The following is a 24,735-nucleotide window of genomic DNA, read 5'->3' on the forward strand; positions in this document are numbered from 1 at the left end:
AGATTTACATTTCACATTCCTCCATATATAACACAAAAATTAATCAATTTACATATCTGTTACAAGAATCTACCAAATTGTCGTAATCAAATAAAACAAATCGAACAGATCAAAGGCAACAAAATGAAAGTAAAATTCTCAGGCAAGACATTTTCTAAAAATAGAATGGTAATTTCCAGAGCGATGGAGTCGTTTCACACAGTAATGTAAGTAAAATTCATTCTTCAAGTTTGTTCTCAAATGAATCTTCCCAATTCAAGGGTTTCTGATCCAGCTGACCTTTTTATAGGAAGATGTCTCAAAGGCAGATTCGGTGTTATTAGAGGTGCTCACTATATCTTCATAGTTATACATGACCTAGATGAATACTAATATTGGACCATAAAGCACCCAGTTTTCAATCCATTAAATGACCCCCCCCCCCCCCCCCCAATAAAAGGTACTTCATTAACACGTTGTACATACTAGTCAATCGGTAACAATTAAAAACCGATGATTTCTGGAAAAGTTTAAAAATGCATTGCGCATAATATTTGTTATTGGTGAAAAAAAAATGCCATCTAATTTTAAAGGTTATCCTAATAATTATGAACGAGACTTAACTTTAAAAAACTATGTTCAATATTTATATACCTATTGATTATGACGTACAGGCGTGAGGAAATACAGCACATGTCGGAGTCAGTGTTTGTGGGGATGTGTGAGAAAGTGGGGACCTCACAACAGGTGGCTATCAGGAGGGAGACAGAGGACATCAGGGAGATGGTGGTGAGACGAGTGACACCTTATGATGGGACCATTTCGATGATGAGTGGAAGTAGGAGAGAAGGGTTCAGACTGAATGGATCAGATCTGGACATTATGTACTGGCCAAACAACCACCGAGTGATCATGGACATGTCTCAGTCCGAGTATTACAACACAGCCAATACAACCTTGATTCTCTCTGACAGTTCTGAGAGTCCACCAGGATTCACTCTACTTCAGTTACTGACACCATCAAGATATAGACAAGTCCAATTATCATGTGTCAGAATGAATGACAGAGTCTATATATCTAGTTCTATACACAGGCAGTTAACTTGTTCATCAATTTATCCTAATTCTACTGTACATGGACCTTGTGGTAGTGGTGTTCTGGGAAGAACAGAATATGACACTGCCTGCTGTTTTGTTTGCAACTTTTGGCCTCTGTCTGCCTCCTCATGGATAGACAGATGTCACTCATGGCCTGATCCTGAAGTTGTTGATGACATTATCAGAAATGGATGTCACTTTGTAGCAATAGGACACCCGTTAGGACCCCATGAACATGAAGAATGGAGATTTTCGTTTTCTCAGGCAGAATATAAACTTGTTTCTTCAATGAACCACTGCCAGTTTTTGACTTATGGATTGTTAAAACTTTTCTTAAAAGATGTAATGAACCAACAATCAGAAGAAACCAATAAACTGTTGTGTTCCTATCACATGAAGACAACAATTTTCTGGGTCATTCAACAAAACACACTACCTCACTGGTGTCCACAAAATCTCCTGGCCGGTTTCTGGGTCTGCTTTAAACTCCTCCTTAGATGGGTGTACGAGGGAGTTTGTCCAAACTTTTTCATTCCACAAAACAACCTGTTTCTGACAAAGGTCCATGGCTCAGCACAAAACAGATTGTTCCTACAGTTACATGAATTGTACAAGAAAGGTCTGGCCTGTCTGTTACAGAGTTCCTCTATCAGGTCCTATATCATTGGTGTCCTGTACGATCCCAGACTTTATATTTGTACAGATGAGAGTATAATGAGGTCTGAAGTTGATTATGATGCAGAACTTGTAAAAGAGTCTGATAAAGCTGTTGCTCCTACAGTAGATCTCTTTGGTCTAACCAGAGTCATACACACAATGGAGCAATTAGTAGATTCACCCCTGACACACTATCAAGTTGTCACATTACAGAAAATTACTGTCTCCTTATTTCAGTATACTGCATTTCAGTCATACAATACATGTATATACACAAACACAGGTGTCAACAAACAGATGTATATTGCAGATAAAATGTCCTATCACATGCTAAAATTAGCAGCCAAGTTTGGGTATGTTTCTGACATGATGTTCATTGCCATGCATTATTACAATACACTCAGATACAGGGAAGCTTTATCTGTTCTAGAGATGACAAAGGTCAAGTTAGCACAGCCATATCTGATGTATAGACATGTACACAGAGAGAGGTATACTGAGGCTGTACGGGGACAGTCCTGGTCTACAAAGATGAGACAGGCTGTAGCAGAGGATATCAAACTTGTCAATGAAATCTGTTCTATCAGTGAACTAATACCAGAACAACAGTCTGCTCTACAGAACAAAGATAAAATATTATGTATCCCGGTGCTTGTAATGCTACACTTCCTAGAGTTCTTGTGTTACAGACACATTGATACAACATTATCACAAGCAGCTCTAGATGAGCTACAGGTTCTAGTCCACCATGATCAGGGACTGTATGTAGGTGATATACACAGAGACATCTCCTGGGAGATCCTGGGGATCTGTCAACAGATCACAGGGAACCTCCAGGCTGCTCTATACTCATACCAACAGTCACTTAACACACAGAATCCATTCCATAACATACACGCTGCTACACACAGGAGAACTCGTGACATAGTAGGAGCAAACTCAATTCTGCACATAAATAGTAGTAATTAAGAACACAAGTTTCAGACTGAAGTCATTAAACTTACAAAACTATAAATATAAATGTACATTGTTCTATTCAACTACAAAACAGATGGGGACATCCTTACAGCATCACATTTTGGAATACATGTAAATAAATAAATTTAAAGAATTTATTACTTTTTAGAGGGTCGAAAAATATATTGTCACAAAAGGTCATACTTCGATAATAGGGGTAGGGTTGATTCCTATTGTATTGAATGCCTAGGAAGTTGCCATGAAAATCTTTTAAGTTATAAAGCACATGCTAAGGTTGATATATGAAATTTTTAAGAAAAATTCATTGAGAAATTTTTATGTGCCAGTTTGCTCAAATTTATATTTAGAATAAAAAGTCTCCAAATTTGAAGTGCTGATTTAAAGAATATTTTGATAAAATTATGATATTGCTATGTAAAAAAGCCAATGTTTATATAACTTTGAAATTTGTTTCCGTTCTTAAATTAATAAAAATAATTTGCAAATAAATGCCATCAAATAAAACAATTATTGCATAAAATTGAAATCGTTAAAAATATTCATAAGGCCAGAAAAAGGGGATCAAAATATCTCCCTTGCAAGGTAAAAAAGTAACCGAGAGGACATCTTCAAGTTAATGTGTTAAAAAGCAAAAAATATCATTGACAAATATTTTTTCACTACAATGTCCTGTTCCCCTTAAACATCTCTTTCAAACAGTAACGATATGATGTCGAGTGTGAATAGAGTCATTTTACAAAGACCTTCGATATGATACATATATATCTGTAGTTTGCATCAGAACAATAAACAATTACACTGACCTGCACGGAATACGCAGCCAGATATATAGACAGAATATTGTTTATTTCAATAAGCAATGCATTAAAGGATAACAGACAGGCCTGTCACATTAATGCTGTAAGACACAACTATAGCCAAAGTCCATTGTCCTGTTAAAATGGCCCTAGTTTTAGTGTTTGTTTTTTGGTCATTTTGTTGTCTTTTACAAGATATGGGAGAAAGGTTTCATTCCGTCCCTGCCAACCTTAAGTAATGTAAATTGTATGGATGTATGTATGTACGTACACGTACTATATTAACATATTTTTATGTTAACTTTTTTTACAATTTGATTTGTGTATTTACAATGAAATAATAATACATGCATTCTTGTAATACATCTCATCTAGAGAAAATAAACCGACAAATGTATGACTTTCATTAAATATTGGTATATACAAACGTCCGGTTGTGTCCTCATCCTATTTCTCATCATTGTTTATAAAATCTACTACAATTTATGTTTCCAGTAAAGTTAATAATTTTTGTAAGGTAAAAACAGTTCCAGGAACTATAAAGAATTGTGTAAGTCTTGCATGCTATAGCCTTTATCTTATACTATTTTTTTGTCTGTCATTTGATTTCAATTTGACTGTATGCCAACATGGTGATGTCAATGAACTGAATTGAATAAAATATGCAATGTATATCATTATTTTTTCTTATGCTATAAAGCTCGAAAAAGAATTTCTGTTGGTCTGTAAAGCGTTCATAAACACTTTATTATACAAGTGGTCAAAAATATACCAACATAATCATGAAAGATTGTGTACCGGTAAACAATATTTTAATTCTTCATTTCAAAAACAAATAAAATAAATTTTAATCAATAAAAATCTAATAACAAGTTATACAGGAGAATGTCATATCACTGATCGTATCTGACTTGTTGATAATGACACAAAATGTCTGTCACCTTAATGATTCAATATAATCCTAACATGGATATATTCCAGTGAGTAATGTGTAAATATAAAACATGAAATGTTTGTCCATTCCTAATCACGAAGCATTGACTGTAATATAAATCTGAATCTTGTTTCATGTAAATAAATATACTACTCCAGTCGTTTTTTGTTTATTTCTGTCTCCTTGTTGCTATAAGTAAGCATAGTCGAGATGAAGAGTATTCCTTATGATATCCACGATCTTTATTTGGAAATGTTCCAGGATGTTCCACATTTTTAAAATATAGTCCTCTTTACTCCTGTCTCCTTTTTGCTATAAGTAAGCTTGATCGAGATGAAGGATGTTCCTCATGATCAATGGCTACAGATCAGCCTTTCTCTTTTATGATATCCATGATCTTCGTCTGGATATGTTCCAGATTGTTCCAGGTTTGTGGAGTCATGTCGGTGTCCTCAGATTTAGTGAAGGCTTCTAGGTCAGACAAAGTCTTTTGTAACACTCCCACCAACTCCTCTACAGAAATCTTCAGCTAGATAAAACAGAACCAGCTGATTATCTTTAGTTTATTGCTATTTAAATAAGTTGGCATTAAATTTCACAGTTATCAATAAAAATGAAATAAATCACAATGCCCAGAAACATATGTTCAATCACAATACGTTTTCTTGAGCTCGATGACCAAGATAAACATTAAGATAACCAAAGATTCAAGGTACAGAGGTTACAATACACATATTGATATGGCGGTTGGAGCTTCAAACCTTCTACAACATATCCATGGTGATCAATGGTTGAGACATTAAAGTTCAACTGAACCATCTGATAACGATGCGTACTAGAACATTCAGCTAGTTCTTAACATTGTTATCATATGAAGTTTGTTCTCTACATTAAGCTATTACCTGTTGAGACACCTGACAATGATTGGCATTTTCCATCAGTCGAGGTCTCTTACTACTGGGCTGTAAACATAAGGCAATTGATTATCAAAGAGTACAGCATAATAAGTCATTCATGTATATGCATGTACTACAGGGCTGTAAACACAATACGTATTGATCATTTAAGAATAAAGCATTACAGGCCAACCATTCGAATATACTACAGGGCTGTAAACACAATATTATACCTCTTGATTATCAAAGAGTACAGCATGACAAATCAATCATATGTACATGTAAGGAAATGTTCTTTAAAACTTGAATTGGACTGAATAAATTTTTAGATGTCAGATCAATGAGAAAGAGAATGAGAGAAAAAAGGAAAGAGAGAGAGAGAGAGAGAGTGTGTGTGTGTGTGTGTAAGGCCTTACCCCACTTTGGTGGTCACTGACACCAGAGTCTGAGTCCATGTCCACACCTATTCTACATGGGGGCACAATCCTCAGAAAATCCAATCTACTCAACTCACCTGAGCAGGTGTAAGGACTCTGAAAGGTAAACAATTCTCATCTTCATCAAAGTTTACAAGTCAAATAAATGTATTGGCACTGCATGTATTTTCCATTTCAATAAAATGGCTACCTTGTTAATAAACTGCACCACACAGTCCTGAAGCCCGGGCTGATCCTCTATACAACTGGGGACCACGGCCTCATGCAGGGTTTCTTCTGCAAACTTGGTAAAGGCAGACAACCCGTGGTGGTAGATAAATAGGTCAGATGAGGTCAAGGTTGCCACAAATAGATCAGATAATCTTTTCAACATCTGAGGTTGCTGTTTATTTGATAAAGGAAAAAGTATATCAACATCAAAAGCGATCTAAAATGCTTAATTTGTTTCAGATATGATTCATATTTATAAACTCTGCTATCTAACATTATTTCTGTGATCAAAAATCAAAGAAGCCAGAAAATTTCTTCATTATATAATGTTGCTGTTGAAGTAACACAAAACATTAACAATTTGTATTTTGCTTCAGATATGAATCATATTCATAAACTCATCCATCTGCATCTTAATCAAGCAAACCTCTGGTGATGCTGGCAGTCTGACTTTTCCAAATGACCTCAGAAAGTAGACAAGGGTTAGATGTAGATGAACAGAGCTCTCTTGTTGAACGCAGGAACTCATTCCTGTCAAAATCTGAAAGTGAATGAGAGAAATCCTGCATGCTAGATCATCTTATAAATACTGTAAATTCCTTATTTCATGTGTGTATTTAATTCCGCTATTCTGCTGTTTTGTATAAAATCGCAAGAACATAATATCGCGAGCACCATGTTTTTTGTTAAAATTTCATATAGTCCAACTTGTCTGAAAAAAGCAGGACTTTAAAATCTGCTTATTCTGTTTTTTAAAGGGATATTAATTCATGACATTAAATTAGGAATCTACAGAATGTGGATAAAAATATGACAGCATTGTAAATTTATTTAAAATAATAAAGTACTGGTTATACATTTTAAATGAGACAATCAATACACTGCAATAATATTTACCGGGGGAAGACATGTAAAGGAATATTTTTAGTATGTGGTAACAATTGTGAATTACATAGAAAATGTACTTTAAATACAATTGACTTACCTTGTCCAGGACATCATTATCAAGAGAAAGCAGCAGGTATGAGCTCAATAGAATTAACTTCCCAAGACACTGCAATGAAAGTGAAGTGTTCAGCCAATCAGACGCCACAATCCCCTTCCACAGCCGACCAATGGTATCAGTGATGGAGGAGGTCACATGGGGTTGGACAGCCAATGGGATCGTGTCATTTTGACCCAGCAGCTCACAGAGGCAGGACAAGCACAGGACCTGAAGGTCATGTAAAAATCAAAGCAAGCTATGGAAAGTCCAGTCATCTTTTGTAGATGTACATGTAAACTATTAATTATCTTGAAGAAGTATCAGAAAAAAATACAAGTAATGCAGAAATAAACGAGTGTCAAGCCATAATTCATTTTTTGTAACAAAGAATTCGGTAGAAGCATTAAATTATTTAAAACATGTCTTTTTTATAATTACTTGATTAGAATTAGATTTCTGTGAACATTTCCCTTATGTTCCTATCTCTGTGGATACCCAGTTTACCCCTGCCAGATACCCAGTTTACCCCTACCAGTCTGTGTAGATTCCCCTATGTCCCTATCTCTGTGGATACCCAGTTTACCCCTACCAGTCTGTGTAGATTCCCCTATGTCTCTATCACTGTGGATACCCAGTTTACCCCTACCAGTCTGTGTATATTCCCCTATGTCTCTATCACTGTGGATACCCAGTTTACCCCTACCAGTCTGTGTATATTCCCCTATGTCTCTATCACTGTGGATACCCAGTTTACCCCTACCAGTCTATGTATATTCCCCTATGTCTCTATCACTGTGGATACCCAGTTTACCCCTACCAGTCTCTGTATTTTCCCCTATGTCTCTACCACTGTGGATACCCAGTTTACCCCTACCAGTCTGTGTAGATTCCCCTATGTCCCTATCTCTGTGGATACCCAGTTTACCCCTACCAGTCTGTGTATATTCCCCTATGTCCCTATCTCTGTGGATACCCAGTTTACCCCTACCAGTCTGTGTAGATTCCCCTATGTCCCTATCTCTGTGGATACCCAGTTTACCCCTACCAGTCTGTGTAGATTCCCCTATGTCTCTATCACTGTGGATACCCAGTTTACCCCTACCAGTCTGTGTAGATTCCCCTATGTCCCTATCTCTGTGGATACCCAGTTTACTCCTACCAGTCTGTGTAGATTCCCCTATGTCCCTATCTCTGTGGATACCCAGTTTACCCCTACCAGTCTGTGTAGATTCCCCTATGTCCCTATCTCTGTGGATACCCAGTTTACCCCTACCAGTCTGTGTAGATTCCCCTATGTCTCTATCACTGTGGATACCCAGTTTACCCCTACCAGTCTGTGTAGATTCCCCTATGTCCCTATCTCTGTGGATACCCAGTTTACTCCTACCAGTCTGTGTAGATTCCCCTATGTCCCTATCTCTGTGGATACCCAGTTTACCCCTACCAGTCTGTGTAGATTCCCCTATGTCCCTATCTCTGTGGATACCCAGTTTACCCCTACCAGTCTATGTATATTCCCCTATGTCTCTATCACTGTGGATACCCAGTTTACCCCTACCAGTCTGTGTAGATTCCACTATGTCTCTATCTCTGTGGATACCCAGTTTACCCCTACCAGTCTATGTAGATCTTCCTGTGTGTATTCCTCTGTGGTCGTTATCTCCCGTAGTAACCGGGAACAGATTTCTGACACGGAGTGGATGACCCCTTGGCAGAGGCCGGGGTCAGAGAATCCCTGCACACAGCTGGCAAGGACCCTGAGGGAGACCGGGTCATCAGAGGCCCCCAGGCTCTGTGTCAGCTCGGCCTGAAACCAGTCAACACAGCTCCAAGTTAATATCTACTGGCTTTGAGTCCAGTTCTCTGGATAGCTAATGTAGCCGTACTCGACTATGCTCTCTTTACTAACATTATTAAAAATGGCATGTTGAAAGAGTAAGTGGAGTGGATGTCTAGATATTAACACTAACTCATGCTACAATCTGGAGACCTTCTTTCGCTTTCTTCCACTCAATGCTGCTATGTCAAATCAGGTATTATAAACTAGAATACATATTCTGATGTGCAATCATGATATATTTGAAAAACATGATTGAATCCTACTAACACTATTAATACCGGTATATAGTACTTTAACATCAATAACATCATGTAGAAACCACAATGGGATCTAAAAGGTCATATAAAGAATCTTCAACTATAGTTTCCTCGCATTATCTGATGAGCTTCATCAATTCTGTATTTAACCATACACAAATGAGTGTGAGTTGAACATATTGAGTTTGGTTTACCACAAACCAACACAGACAACATTTGCACAAACCTGACTCGATTTTTTGTGAAATCTAATTTTAACAATCTAATTTCAACATTACAGCACATGCATATGATGCTACTGTGAAATGGATCACATTGTTATAAAACTTTTTAATATTAGTCACATATTCTTTAAAGTCTTCCATGTATTAAATAAGTTTAAGATCAACACCTGATGCTCCGGAGCCAGACATTTAATCAAGCGGACAGTCAGTGAGAGGAGCGGGGACGGAGGTTGGAATGCTGGAGGCGACTGTTTCATCAGCTCCACTAGAAAGTTCACCTGATCCCTGCACAAGTCCGCTGATCCGTATCTGTAATCCAACAACATAACTGATATTAATGTAATAAGAGTAGCTATAAATCTATCTCAATTTAATAACAGTAGATAATGGATCTATATTAATTTTGCAAGTAGATACATGTAAAGTAAGGTTACAATCATACAGACTAATACATGAGGTTGTTTGGGATAATTTACTTGTAACTTTGCACAAGGCTAGGATTCATAAGATCAAATTAATTGAAACAGAGTCTTAAAATTAACTGCTACACCACTTTCTATAAATAAAGTCCTCATAAACAGACCTGACAAGGAAGCACCAGACGTCCTCAGCTAGCAGACGACACCAGAGGTCATGTGATAGAATATTCTCCAGGAGGATTTCTTCCTGTGGTACATGTAAATGTTTGCTGGGACTTTGTACAAGTTTAACATTGCTAAAGTCATTCATTAAAACCACCAAAAACTTACAAAAATAAAGTATTTCAAACCAAAAAATATGTTGTTATATCAAAATTCCAGAGATTATATTTTTTTGTTACTTAACAGCGTGATTTTACTCACGGCTTTGTGGAACAGTTTAGTTGTCAGGCTTCCCAGAAATCCACACACTCTTGTACAGCAATTCTCGTACAATGTCATACTCCTAAAACAGTAGGCACATGATGTATCATCAATTTAGAAACAATGTTAGGTCAGGAAACATTCATGATTTTCTTAATAGATATTTATGTTTTTCATGAAAATTTAACCTTCATTATCTTATCTAAATATTATGAAGCATTAAATTCACAGATTGAAAATTTTTGTTTTTCTCAGGTTTCCAAGTAAAAATTGGATCCTTTTCACAAGTTTTAAGAAATATTCTTTTATGATATAAATATTGAGAAAGAAACATTTTGATTTATACTTACTTCTCATGTTTTCCTGTCAAACTAGGATCCGTGATGTACAAGGGTAAACCCATCTCTACCGAACCTGATGAAAAATACATTCAACATGAAAAAAAACGATAAAACTTAAGTACATGTATATATAAATATATTCAAACTGATACATCAGCAGAATAATATTGATTTAATAGGAATCCTCTGGTGCCTTTGCCTATCTGCAAGAAGTCTTGTTCAGTTGAAACAAAAAAGCCCAGTATAGCAAGCATCTCCCAACATATACTACAACAAAAATATTTCGAGCTGTGGTTCTGAACAACACCTCTATCACACTGAAACAACATCATAGGACAGGACAGAGATAAGCTTACATCTAGCTGTGGTTCTGAACAACACCTCTATAACACTACATCAACAACATAGGACAGAGATAAGCTTACATCTAGCTGTGGTTCTGAACAACACCTCTATAACACTACATCAACAACATAGGACAAAGATAAGCTTACATCTAGCTGTGGTTCTGAACAACACCTCTATAACACTGTGTCAACAACATAGAACAGAGATAAGCTTACATCTAGCTGTGGTTCTGAACACCACCTCTATAACATTAAGTCAACAACATAAGAAAGGAAAAAGCTTACATCTAGCTTTGGGTCTCAACAACATCTCTATAACAGCAGGGGTAGACACTTACTTAAAATCTATGGTTGCCTGCAGGGCTACCAAATTACATTTCTTACTAGTCCTGTCTGTGAATTAGTAGCCCAGCAGCCAAAAGCTGCTGTCCGAGTCGTGGAGCTACGAGGGGGGTAGGTGTGGGAGGGAGTTTTCCCCTCCTGCTTGGGGGGTACAGGAATTTTTACAAAAGATTTTAACATGCCAAATCCTGCATTCTGATTGTATTTTTAGCAAACTTGTAACTTTATTAATAAAAAATGATTTTTTTTAATTTAATGGAAGAAACAAATTTTATTTAGGCAAGTAGGCCTACATTTATCTGTCAGTTTTTTTTACTAAAAACAAAAGTACTGGTAACAAGATTTTTATCATATGAATCCATCTATTGTTCCAGAATAAAGAGATTGTAAAGAGTTAGAACCCATAATAATGCCAAATCTATAAAGAAAAATTGACATCCGGTTACGTTAACAGCTGTAAAACCATCGGTGATATTCTTGATCTGCCAGATAATGCCATATTTTTCCCAGATCAATTCTCTATGTCGGTGCACTGCTTGCATTCGCTGTTAATTCACTGACGTTTCAAACACTTTGATTATCCAGATTTTTGATAATTAAAGTCGGACCAAAACAACGTCAAACAATAACATAGTAATGAGACCAAATTATCTCGCACCAATGATTCAAAATCTCGGTAGCGAATATTTGGAATTTGTATATAACATTTTAAAAAATATTAACACATTGCTTTGAATGATGGTATGGTTTTTAAAATCTCAGTAGCCCCGCAGGACAACCTTTATGACTTGTTTGGTAGCCTGACCACAAGTTTCAGTTGTCCCAGGCCAGCGGGCTATACCGTTAGTGTCAAACCCTAAAACACTGTGTGAACAACATAGGACAGAGATAAGCTTACATCTAGCTGTGGTTCTGAACAACACCTCTATAGCACTGTGTCAACATCATAGGACAGAGATAAGCTTACATCTTGCTGTGGTTCTGAACACCACCTCTATAACACTGTCAACAACATAGGACAAAGATAAGCTTACATCTAGCTGTGATTCTGAACACCACCTCTATAACACTGTGTGAACAACATAGAACAAAGATATGCTTACATGTAGCTGTGGTTCTGAACAACACATCTATAACACTGTCAACAACATAGGACAGAGATAAGCTTACATCTTGCTGTGGTTCTGAACACCACCTCTATAACACTGTCAACAACATAGAACAAAGATAAGCTTACATCTAGCTGTGGTTCTGAACACCACCTCTATAACACTGTGTCAACAACATAGAACAAAGATAAGCTTACATCTAGCTGTGGTTCTGAACACCACCTCTATAACACTGTGTCAACAACATAGGACAGAGATAAGCTTACATCTAGCTGTGGTTCTGAACATCACCTCTATTACACTACATCAACAACATAGGACAAAGACAAGCTTACATCTAGCTGTGGTCCTGAACAACACCTCTATAACACTACATTAACAACATAGGACAAAGATAATCTTACATCTAGCTGTGGGTCTCAACAACACCTCTATAACACTGTGTCAACAACATAGGACAGAGATAAGCTTACATCTAGCTGTGGTTCTGAACACCACCTCTATAACACTGTCAACAACATAGGACAGAGATAAGCTTACATCTAGCTGTGGTTCTGAACACCACCTCTATAACACTGTCAACGACATAGAACAAAGATATGCTTACATCTAGCTGTGGTTCTGAACAACACATCTATAACAATGTCAACAACATAGGACAGAGATAAGCTTACATCTTGCTGTGGTTCTGAACACCACCTCTATAACACTGTCAACAACATAGGACAAAGATAAGCTTACATCTAGCTGTGGTTCTGAACACTACCTCTATAACACTGTGTCAACAACATAGAACAAAGATAAGCTTACATCTAGCTGTGGTTCTGAACACCACCTCTATAACACTGTGTCAACAACATAGGACAGAGATAAGCTTACATCTAGCTGTGGTTCTGAACATCACCTCTATTACACTACATCAACAACATAGGACAAAGACAAGCTTACATCTAGCTGTGGTCCTGAACAACACCTCTATAACACTACATTAACAACATAGGACAAAGATAAGCTTACATCTAGCTGTGGGTCTCAACAACACCTCTATAACACTGTGTCAACAACATAGGACAGAGATAAGCTTACATCTAGCTGTGGTTCTGAACACCACCTCTATTACACTGTGTCAACAACATAGGACAGAGATAAGCTTACATCTAGCTGTGGTTCTGAACATCACCTCTATTACACTACATCAACAACATAGGACAAAGACAAGCTTACATCTAGCTGTGGTCCTGAACAACACCTATATAACACTACATTAACAACATAGGACAAAGATAAGCTTACATTTAGCTGTGGGTCTCAACAACACCTCTATAACACTGTGTCAACAACATAGGACAGAGATAAGCATATACATCTAGCTGTGGTTCTGAACACCACCTCTATAACACTGTGTCAACAACATAGGACAGAGATAAGCTTACATCTAGCTGTGGTTCTGAACACCACCTCTATAACACTGAGTCAACAACATAGGACAGAGATAAGCTTACATCTAGCTGTGGTTCTGAACACCACCTCTATAACACTGTGTCAACAACATAGGACAGAGATAAGCTTATATCTAGCTGTGGTTCTGAACACCACCTCTATAACACTGTGTCAACAACATAGGACAGAGATAAGCTTACATCTAGCTGTGGTTCTGAACACCACCTCTATCACACTGAGTCTCTCCAGGTCTTCGGGATACAAGCAAGGATCCACCCACAACTGCTGAATTCTGTCTGCCATGTCAATGAAAAAGTACATAAAATCTCTGTTTAATAAAAGCAATATCAGCAATTTTAAAAATATGAATGAAACTGTAAGAAAATGTCACTGATGATTTTGATAGTTTGAATGTATATATAAAAGTTTTGTACTTTTTTGTGCATTTAAATTCATAACATATAATTATTGAAGTTTACTGATGTTTTTGAAAAAGTTAATGGTAAATACAAGAGGGATAACTCTGTAACTCATGTTGTCACCATATGTACTTTTGTTTTAAAAAATCAATATTAAAATGATAAAAGGGAGTAAATTTTACAAATCTGTATCAATTACCTTCCATCTGAGGCAGGTTATCTAAGACTCTGAGTAAAATCTGTAAGTCAGGAAAACTGTCCTCATCTCTCACGGCTCCCACTATAATAAATCACATCACCATATTAAAATGTAAAAGTAGGTGTATCGGTACAAATATGTCATCATAATGTATGTTTTCTCTCTCTAAAACTTTTACATTATAACCGTGTTTACAATTATCAATTACATATACCGGTAAGAGCAGATTTCGTTTTTCAGCAAAACAATGATGACAATCCCTTTTCACAACCAGAATTTGAATGGCATATTTCTGTTTAAATGCAAACATATTCTCACCAGGAAAAAAATATTTACATGTGGATGACTATTCCAATGAGCACTAAAACTTTACAAACAAACCTTTCTCAATGCCAGTCAAGGTTTCAATGAACACTTTGTTTGGTAGGAAGGCCTTTATCAAGACATCAGTAGCATTGGTTAGATGTTGCTGAATTTCAGAGAGATTTTTCTGGTCAATCTGCTGGGCAGATAAACTCGGTGGAAGAAGTCTGTAATACAATACAGATAAACTATATACATGAGTAGATTTCAACTGGAAATTTAGATCCTTGTGGACTACAGGTCATAGTACCATAGTAACTGCTTATAAAGCAGTTTTACTGCAGAAACCTGCTTACAATATAACCAGTTCAGTATGACTGGTTTTCAATCGGACCAGCTAACAGGCTGACCAGCTTACATTTTTACCAACTTACAGTATGACCTGTTCATAGTAAAAACTATTTTCAGTCTGACTTTTTTGTTTGACTAGCTAACAGTCTGATCAGCTGACAGTCAGACCCATTTCCAGTTGGATAAGCTTTCACTTTGACCTGCTTACAGTCTGACCTGCTTACAGTGTAACCCGTTTTCAGTCTGGGCAGCTTCCAGTTTGACCAATTATCAGTTAGACCAGCTTACAGTCTGACTCAATTTCAATCTGACCAGCTATTAGTCTGAACAGCCCGGCTCACAGTATGACTTGCTTACAGTAATAACTGTTTTAGTCTGATCCACACACAGTCTGACCAGCTTATTTTTTGACCCATTTCCAGTATGACCAGCTTACAGAAGGACCCATTTTCAGTCAAACCAACTTTCAGTTTGACTAGCTTATAGTTTGACAAGTTTAGTCTGACCAGCTTACAGAATGACCCATTTTCAATTTGACTGGCTAACAAACAATAAAACTGCCTAACAGTCTGACCAGCTTACTCTATAATAAACTTACAGTATGACTTAAGAACAGTACGAATCATTTTCTGTCTAACCAGTTTACAGCATAACCAACTTACAATATGGCTAGCTTACAGTCTGACCAGCTTACCATCTGACCTAGTTTCAGTCTAACCAGCTTACCATAGGACCAGCTTACAGTGTGGACCAGCTTACAGTATAACCCAATTACAGTGTGACATAAATTATTACTACAGGTTTACAGTGACATGATAACAATATGATCACTTACTGTTCCCTGTTTAACCCTGACAAGTTGAATATTGGAGTTTGATTTGAGGTACAATTTTAAGGTTGAAAGACAATGATTGAAAGATCAAATAGAAAAATCAATGAATTAATGTTTTGAATTAAAACTTTGCTTTTAATCTTCTTTATAAATATACAATGTCTTACATGTTTAATTTTTAATATAACTTGACTGAGAGAAAGAAATAGTCATTTACAATGAAAACTTGACAAAGTTTTACATTCAAAGCATGTCCTACCTGTGTAATGTGAGGAGTAAATTGTACACCTGCTGTTCACACCTGTCGAGGAGGTCAGAGAATTCCCGAACCAACATGACCAAGATCTTCATCTGAAATCCCAAAATCTTGAGGGATTTTTGGAATCCTTTTTCATCTTCTTGGGATAATACCTATAATATTCATTGGGATATCAATGTCTTTTTTCACTAGTACATTTTTTGCACAATCAATTAAATGATACTTTAAACCATTATATTAATTTTTGCAATAAGTTAGGAAACTCATCTATATTTAATTTCATGTGAATAGTGTAAGTGCCAAAAATGTACAATCTTTAAGACTTGAATTGAATTTGAAAACGTTAGACAATTTTTATATCTGAGTAAAAGCCTCAATTACGGTATAAAGTGCAACTATCTGGTACAGCAGAAGTTCTACTTTGACGGGTTTTTTTTTATTTCTATTTTGTAATTGTGTTATTTCTACTAGTAACATTAATGATTCACCTGCCTTCAGCTAAGACTTTCAGCAAACCCAGGCCAGAAAGCTTATATTAAACAGCTTGGACCAGCATTTCTTTATTTTTAGGTTTACAAACCCGCCGCTTGGTTTTCTGAGTTTTTAAAAAAATAAAAAAAAAGAGATCTTTTTTTCCCTCGACAGCAAATTTTTGACGGGATCAAGATTTTTTTTTGGTTGATGCAGTTACACACCACTATCATGAAGTTGCCATTCATTGTATTATTAGAAAAAAAATGATGCGGAAAAAACCATTTTCCTCCTACAGAACATTACAGTTTTTTGGCTCGGAAATTAAAAAAAATTGTCGGTCAAAAGTGATTTTTTTTTAATTTCCTCCTCCTACGGAACTTTATCATTTTGTTGTGTGTAAACCTAAAAATAAAAAAATGCTGGCTTTAAAATTAAAATTAAATGTTCAGTGTTCCGTACAAAAATAATATAACATAACATTTATTTTACAAATGTCTATTCATTTTTTATTTATTTACACAAGAAGAAAACATGTAACAGATCAGATCAATAAACTAAACATTCAAAACAAAATGAAAGTACATTACTCAGAAAATTTTGACATCTAAAAATAGCTTTGTAATTTCCACAAGTCTAGATAACAAAATGGAGTCCTTTTCACCAAAAATGTAAGTAAAATTCAATCATCTAATTTGGTTTCAACTTTAGATACAAATGATGCAGGATATACAAATCAACAATTTTCTTTCATCACTGATATGTTTTTAAAACTAGTATCGATTTCAACTTCTATAGGGTGCTAATGGCCGATAAGTTCAGCTTCCTCAAGAGAAACTTCAGTAAACTTGTATTTAAATTCAGGTTACCCGGTATGTTAAAATCTACGCCAAATAAAATTCTTGGAGAAAAGGGGTACCATGTATTATGGAACTTTTATGATTTATCTGGTTGAAAGGATGCTAAGAACAATGTTTACTTCTAATTTGGCTTTAATATTGACTATTTAGTATACTTGTTGATTTAAAGACTTATTTAACAAAACCACTCAAAAGTCAATCAGAAAAAAACCCAATATGATTTAAATATAGGTCTCTACAAAAGCACAAATTAACTTTTGAAAGGTTTTGTAAAATAAGTCTTTAAAAGTCAGAGAGATCCGAGAACCACCCATTGAGAGTTTTGTTCAGTGAGAACAAACTATAGTGTTTGCATGAAACTTTTATCAACCAATCCCATTATCACAAAAAGATCACTCAAAGAAAAGATGTCGTTTCATTGGATAAATGAAAGTTCCCTCTGATGTCACTTGACATTCATGTCTCTCAATGGGTTGTTTTATTTCTCTGACCTTTGCGCTATTGTAGAAACATGTACCTTAATCTGACTGACAAAACACTTTTCTAGTTACTATGATTTTATTAACAAGTGAATATCCAATGTTTTCTATTTCATAAATAGTAATTTTCTATTTTTTAAGCTGTTTGGTATCATTGGCAGCATGTATCAACCAACACAAAATTAATTAATCATATACGGTTATTGATGTCAATACCTTACTTTGAAATTACTGTGGTTAATATACATGGCAATCCCCCTTAACATTGATGGTTTTAGCAAGTTTTACCAAAGATACATGTAATAAATAATGCATTATTGCTGTCATGTATATATCAAACAAAGCAAAGAGATTCCAGAAAAAATCGAGTTTTATTCTTTGAGTTGCCGACAAATGAAACAATTAAGGTTCTGATTAAAGCCAGAAAAAGATGATTATCATAAATGGATCTTGTTTTATCTAATTTTTCTCTGGAATAATCTATCTATTCCCAATTATCATCCCACAACAAATTTAAAATATAACATCTTAAAAAAGTGTTTATAGTAGAGGTTTTTTTAAACTGAATTAGTAATTGTATATTATTTCATTAGTTCAACAAAATGTAATCTAAAATCTTAAATGGTATTATCAAAATAATATACAGTATATATATATATATTGGATAAAAGCATACCTCTCTATGGAAAAATAAACTTTTTTTAATTTAAAAAAACCCTTGAAATTTTGTGTAAAATGAGAGTAGTTTTAAAGTATTTATAAAAATATTTATATATTAATAACAGATGTGAGGGACTTGAGCATATGTCGGAGTCAGTGTTTGTGGGACTGTGTAATATAATGGGGACCTCACAACAGGTAGCTATCAGGAGGGAGACAGAGGACATCCTGGATATGGTGGACAGACGAGTGATACCTAATGATGGGATGATTGATATGATGAGTGGAAGTCACAGAGAAGGGTTCAGACTGAAGGGATCAGATGTGGACTTTATGTACTGGCGAAACAACCACCGAGTGATCATGGACATGTCTCAGTCTGAGTATTACAACAGAGCCAATACAACCTTGATTCTCTCTGACAGTTCTGAGAGTCCACCAGGATTCACTCTACTTCAGTTACTGACACCAACAACAAACAGATATGTCCGATCAGCATGTGTCAGAATGAACGACAGAGTCTATATATCTAGTTCTACATACAGACAGTTAACTTGTTCATTAGTTTATCCTAATTCTACTGTACATGGACCCTGTGGTAGTGGTGTTAGAGGAACAGTAGAATATGACCATGCTCACTGTTTTGTTAGTGACTTTTGGCCTGTGTCTGCCTCCTCATGGATAGACAGATGTCACTCATGGCCTGATCCTGAAATTGTCAATAACATTGTCAGAAATGGCTGTCACTTTGTAGCAATAGGACACCCATTAGGACCCCATGAACATGAAGAATGGAGAATTTCTTTTTCTAAGGCAGAATATAAACTTGTTTCGTCAATGAACCACTGCCAGTTTTTGACTTATGGACTGTTAAAACTTTTCTTAAAAGAAGTAATGAATCAACAGTCAGAGGAAACCAATAAACTGTTGTGTTCCTATCACATGAAGACAACAGTTTTTTGGGCGATTCAACAAAACACACTACCTCAATGGTGTCCACAAAATCTGCTGGCCGGTTTCTGGGTCTGCTTTAAACTCCTCCTTAGATGGGTGTATGAGGGAGTTTGTCCAAACTTTTTTATCCCACAAAACAACCTGTTTCTGACAAAGGTCCATGGCTCAGCACAAAACAGATTGTTCCTACAGTTACATGAATTGTACAAGAAAGGTCTGGCCTGTCTGTTACACAGTTCCTCTATCAGGTCCTATATCATTGATGTTCTATGCAATTCTAGACTTTCTATGTGTACAGATGAAAGTATGATGAGGTGTGAAGTTGATTATGATGTAGAACTTGTCAGGGAGTCCTCTAAAGCAGCTGCTCATCCAGTAGATCTATTTGTTCTTCCCAAAGTCATACACGCAATAGAGCAATTAGTAGATTCACCCCTGACACACTATCAACTTGTTACATTACAAAGATTTACAGCCTCCTTATTTCAGTGTACTGCATTTCAATTACACAACATGTACACTAACACAGGTGTCAACAAACAGATGTATATTGCAGACAAAATGTCCTGTCACATGTTGAAATTAGCAGCAAAGTTTGTGTGTGTATCTGACATGTTGTACATTGCCATGCATTATTACAAGACACTCAGATACAGGGAAGCTTTATCTGTTCTAGAGATGACAAAGGTCAAGTTAGCACAGCCATATCTGATGTATAGGAGACATGTAGACAGAGAGAGGTATATTGAGGCTGTAGGGGGACAGTCCTGGTCTACAAAGATGAGACAGGCTGTAGCACAGGATATCGAACTTCACAAGGAAATCTGTTATATCAGTGAACTAATACCAGAACAACAGTTTGCTCTACAGAACAAGAGTTCTTTATTACATATCCCAGTGTTTGTAATGTTACACTTCCTAGAGTTCTTGTGTTACAGACACATTGATACAACATTATCACAAGCAGCTCTAGATGAGCTACAGGTCCTCGTCCACCATGATCAGGGACTGTATATATTAGATCTATTCAGAGACATCTCCTGGGAGATCCTGGGGATCTGTCAACAGATCACAGGGAACCTCCAGGCTGCTCTATACTCATACCAACAGTCACTGATCACACAGTCTCCATGGAACAGAATACAAACTGCTACACACAGGAGAATACATGATATAGTAGGAACAACCTCACACTACTAAAAAAATCCCTCATTTTGGAATACCATAAAAACAGTTGATATAAATGTATAGATTTCTATGCAGATTACAATGATATATCCTCCTTTTGTTACAGTCATTCTCTGCAAATAATGTTAAAAGCTATAGTAGTGTACTCATTGACCCCCCCCCCAACCTTTTGGTTTATCAAACTTTAGTTTCAAATGTTATCCTTCACTTTAAACATTTGTGTATTATCAATATTATAACAAACACACCTACACAGGATGGAATAATGAAATGAGTGTGTATTAACATATTTATTACACACTTTTGACAACATATCGAAGACATTCATGGTCTGTGTCTCAATTCAATTTAAGACGTAATAACAAGTGGATTATGTCAGACGTTGTATTGTAAAGTATAAATCACTACCTTAAATTTCTACAAAATCTAATGGGGAAAAATCAGAGTTCCGCAAAGATTGTGATACGGATCTATATCAGCCCTGGAGGCTGTATACCGGTATTATAATGTCAGCTGTATCGCATGTGCAAAAGCCACGTATTTATTACTACGTATGTAATAAATTGTTATAGTATATGTCAACATTATTATAAAAATCATGTATATCAATACTTTATCTTGTTTTCAATGTGAGCCACATTTCATGTAACAAAATTGACTAGACACTGACAAAGCCCCATTTTTGTATTATTTGCAATACTGATGTTAGCTGAATCTGTATGGAGAAGGTATTGCCTGCTGCCTAATCCGTTTATGTAATATATTTACGTAATAAAATATGTTCAAATCTAATCAGTCTTTAATCTGTATGTTACCAATTTCAATTTTCTGTTTGTTTTAATGACACACTAGGTAGTAGTAAGTTGATTTGTTGTGTTCTGTATTTCATTATTAAGCATACAGTAAAACACGGTTATAATGAAGTCCCAGGGACGGGCAATTTTACTTCGTTATTCGATATATCCGTCAAGTTTTCAGTACGTAAAAGAGTCTTGAGGAATGAAATTCACTTCGCTGTAAGCGGTAATTCATTATAAGCGTGTTCGCTATAACCGTGTTTTACTGTATAATATATATTATAGTTTCTGTCCTTTGACTGATATTGGTGTCTGATACAGTAAAACTTGGTTATAGCAATTTCCTAGGGACCAATGGATTTACTTCGTAATTTGTTATATCCGTATAACGAATTTGTAGTAATAACAATAGCGAATTCACTATATACATGTTTACTTTCACCAGACTATAATTTTTGCTAATTGAGGCCTAAAAACTAAAAAAACATTCCTTTGATACCTTTAATAATCGTTTGTGAATTGAAAAATTTATATGAAAATGAAATCATTCAAACTATTATGTTAAATGGTAGTGCAAACTTTTTAAATTGTAAAGAAATTAGTTATAAAAGTGTTAAATTTCATTATTAATCACCGCTTCGGGACTCAATATCTGTTCGCTATATCTGTAAATTTGTTGTATCCGAATTCGTTATAACTGTAAAATTTTGCAAAGTTTTGTTAAGAATTTTAACAGGGACTCAAAAAAACTTCGCTACATCTGAAAATTCTCCATATATCTGTGTTCATACTAAACGAGTTTTACTGTACAAGGTGTGATTTTGAATAGAGGATGTACGATTCTCTATGTACAGAACCACCTAGAAATCAATGTTATGATTACTCACCAAGGTGTGATATTGAAGAGAGGATGTATGATTCTCTATGTATAGAACCACCAAATAATCAATGTAATGGTCACTCACCCGTCCCTCCAGATCCAGACGAGGAAGCAACTGGAGGAGATACACAAATCCAGTCTGGATTTCTCCACAGAGGTGGTTTACCATGTCCCCCACCTCCAGATGCTGACCAATGTGGGCCTTATTTCCGACTGCATGCCTACAAACAAAGAGTATATTTATCTACTAGGTTAAGTAATTACAGTCAAACTTCGTTACCTTGAACTAGATGGGGCTGTTGAAAAACTTCGAGATATCCGAATATTCGAGATATTGAGGGTAAAATACTTTAAAAATTGGTGGTTGGGATTTAAAATCACTTCGACATATTCATTGTATTCGAGATATCGGAGTTCGAGATATCGAAGTTTAACGGTAGTTTTCTCTTTCAATCAATATTTACATAATTTCCTGATATTGTGGCATTTTTGTAAAATATATTTTTACAGTACTTTTAGTTTCCTACTGTAACATTGACAATTCATCAATAATTCTATAATAAACATAGAATTACTTTATTCTGAGATACTCCAGGCTTTTTCAAGGATTTATCATCAATTTTCTGTATTTACTTGGCATGCTTACATTTGTGAATTATTTCTGGATGATATTGTCAATGTTGCAATACTTTATTTGCATTTGTTTCCCATTTCCATTTGGACTAATTGTTAATGTTGCAAAAAATACTTTACTTGGATATAGCTTTCCATAGGGTAACCATCAACTTCATATCAAGTGAGGTCACGATTTGACAAACATCAAAAAGACCCCTGCAAACTGAAATAATACTTCCATTCAATGTCTATTGATAAAAGGCATACAGAGAAATTCTTTTAGATATCAAGTTCTTTAAAAATGAAAGCATTTAAATACAAATAATAGAACCTTTGTCCTCCAGTAGAATACAAATTTCAAAATTAACTGAACGAATAAAGATTTTTCAATTCTTTCAGTCATTATTTGGAGAACAATTTGTACAGATGTCCAGTATGTAGTCAATTGAATCTTAGGGCTTTAACTAGTCGTCAGTCAAGGGGATTTCCCATAACCTCAGACTTCAATAACATACTATGATAACAATGATAAGCTAATCAACTGATGCTTCAAACTTGTTACTAATTATAGAGGCGGGGGTTACCCTGAGTGATCTCCTGTACTTCCTTTTCTGTGACTGGGTCACTCACTCTCAAGTTGTCCAGAGGTCGCAGAAAGGCCTGTAAACACAAACAGGAATATCATTAAAGATAAACACAATCACTAATTAAACTTACCATAAAACAATAAGGCAGTAAAGACTTACATTTAACACAACTTTGCAATGAAAACAAACAGTAAAATCTGGAAAAATATAACGACGGTGGAATAACACACCTGGAAAACGACGGTGGAATAACACACCTGGAAAACGACACTCAAACAGGGCTCGAAGTTGTGACTAAATAGTTCACGTTTGAAGCTTAAATACAAGTTTTGCCACTTAAATTAATAGCCAGTCGTCATTTGGTGACCAAAAATATCCACCTGGTTTATTTTCAAAAATTTTACGTCAGGTTCAAAAATCTTTTAAAATAAACAAAGTGGCAGACTATTAAAACAACATGGCATGTTTCAGTCCTATATTAATATATACGAAGAAGAGACTTCATCCAATGGAAGTTTTAGATGCAAAACTGCATGAGACAAATATGTTTAGTAATGTTTGTGTCACTTTAACATAACAAGAAACTTTAATATAACGAGAAGGGAAACTTATTTTTTGTTACACCAATGTGAAAGAACTTCGTACAAGATACATGTATTCCTTTTACGTATCCACTCAGAACAATCAATTTTGGAGATTTAGTAGACCTGTCTTCTTAGAATCAATGTAAAAGAAAACTTCTAGTGCCAGAAAATATTATAATAATGAGTACTGTGGTTTCATTAATATTCAAGGATATCAATTTTCGTGGATGAATTGAAAATCACAGTTTCAATTATAGGTAAATTCGTGGCCAATGACCCTATCAATATCAAATGTTAATAGAAATTGCACTTCGATGAACATTTGATTTCGTGGATCAACTTAACAATGAATTCCACGAAAATTGGTATTCAACAAATATTGATGAAACCACAGTATGATGTGTCATTTTTGATTGGATGGAAATCATTTCTTTTTTGCCAGACATGAAATGTGCAATGAATTAAAAACTTTTCAACAATACATTTCTTTTTTATATTTTCTACAGTATATCTAATAAGAGAAAATATGCAGATATCTTAATGCCACACAAAGTTTTACTACTGGTAACCTGAATTTGAAATTG

General features: G+C 35.5%; 3 protein-coding genes across 3 annotated transcripts; 2 read left to right on the forward strand and 1 right to left on the reverse strand.

Moving 5' to 3' along the window:
• The first annotated feature begins 165 nt into the window (after positions 1–165).
• Positions 166–4,603, forward strand: LOC117681753 (uncharacterized). Its single transcript, XM_034447573.2, has 2 exons — positions 166–206; positions 654–4,603. Exons 1-2 carry the CDS (start codon positions 166–168, stop codon positions 2,701–2,703), a joined length of 2,091 nt encoding a protein of 696 aa, XP_034303464.2. The 3' UTR covers positions 2,704–4,603.
• LOC105324053 (FIGNL1-interacting regulator of recombination and mitosis) lies at positions 4,300–23,906 on the reverse strand. Its single transcript, XM_066077608.1, has 19 exons — positions 23,798–23,906; positions 23,565–23,640; positions 23,119–23,203; positions 22,451–22,586; positions 16,077–16,228; positions 14,713–14,861; positions 14,332–14,412; positions 13,914–14,009; positions 10,485–10,548; positions 10,135–10,216; positions 9,876–9,958; positions 9,460–9,601; positions 8,587–8,778; positions 6,972–7,199; positions 6,414–6,527; positions 5,967–6,158; positions 5,756–5,872; positions 5,346–5,405; positions 4,300–4,972 (listed from the first exon to the last, which is right to left on the reverse strand). Exons 3-19 carry the CDS (start codon positions 23,154–23,156, stop codon positions 4,811–4,813), a joined length of 2,088 nt encoding a protein of 695 aa, XP_065933680.1. The 5' UTR covers positions 23,157–23,203; positions 23,565–23,640; positions 23,798–23,906; the 3' UTR covers positions 4,300–4,810.
• Positions 17,138–21,480, forward strand: LOC117681750 (uncharacterized). Its single transcript, XM_066077604.1, has 2 exons — positions 17,138–17,218; positions 18,672–21,480. The coding sequence occupies exons 1-2, from the start codon at positions 17,196–17,198 to the stop codon at positions 20,698–20,700; spliced, it is 2,052 nt and encodes a 683-aa protein (XP_065933676.1). The 5' UTR covers positions 17,138–17,195; the 3' UTR covers positions 20,701–21,480.
• Positions 23,907–24,735: the final 829 nt, after the last annotated feature.

The sequence above is a fragment of the Magallana gigas genome, chromosome 2, assembly GCF_963853765.1.
Source record: "Magallana gigas chromosome 2, xbMagGiga1.1, whole genome shotgun sequence".
In the NCBI taxonomy this organism is placed as follows: Eukaryota; Metazoa; Mollusca; class Bivalvia; order Ostreida; family Ostreidae; genus Magallana; species Magallana gigas.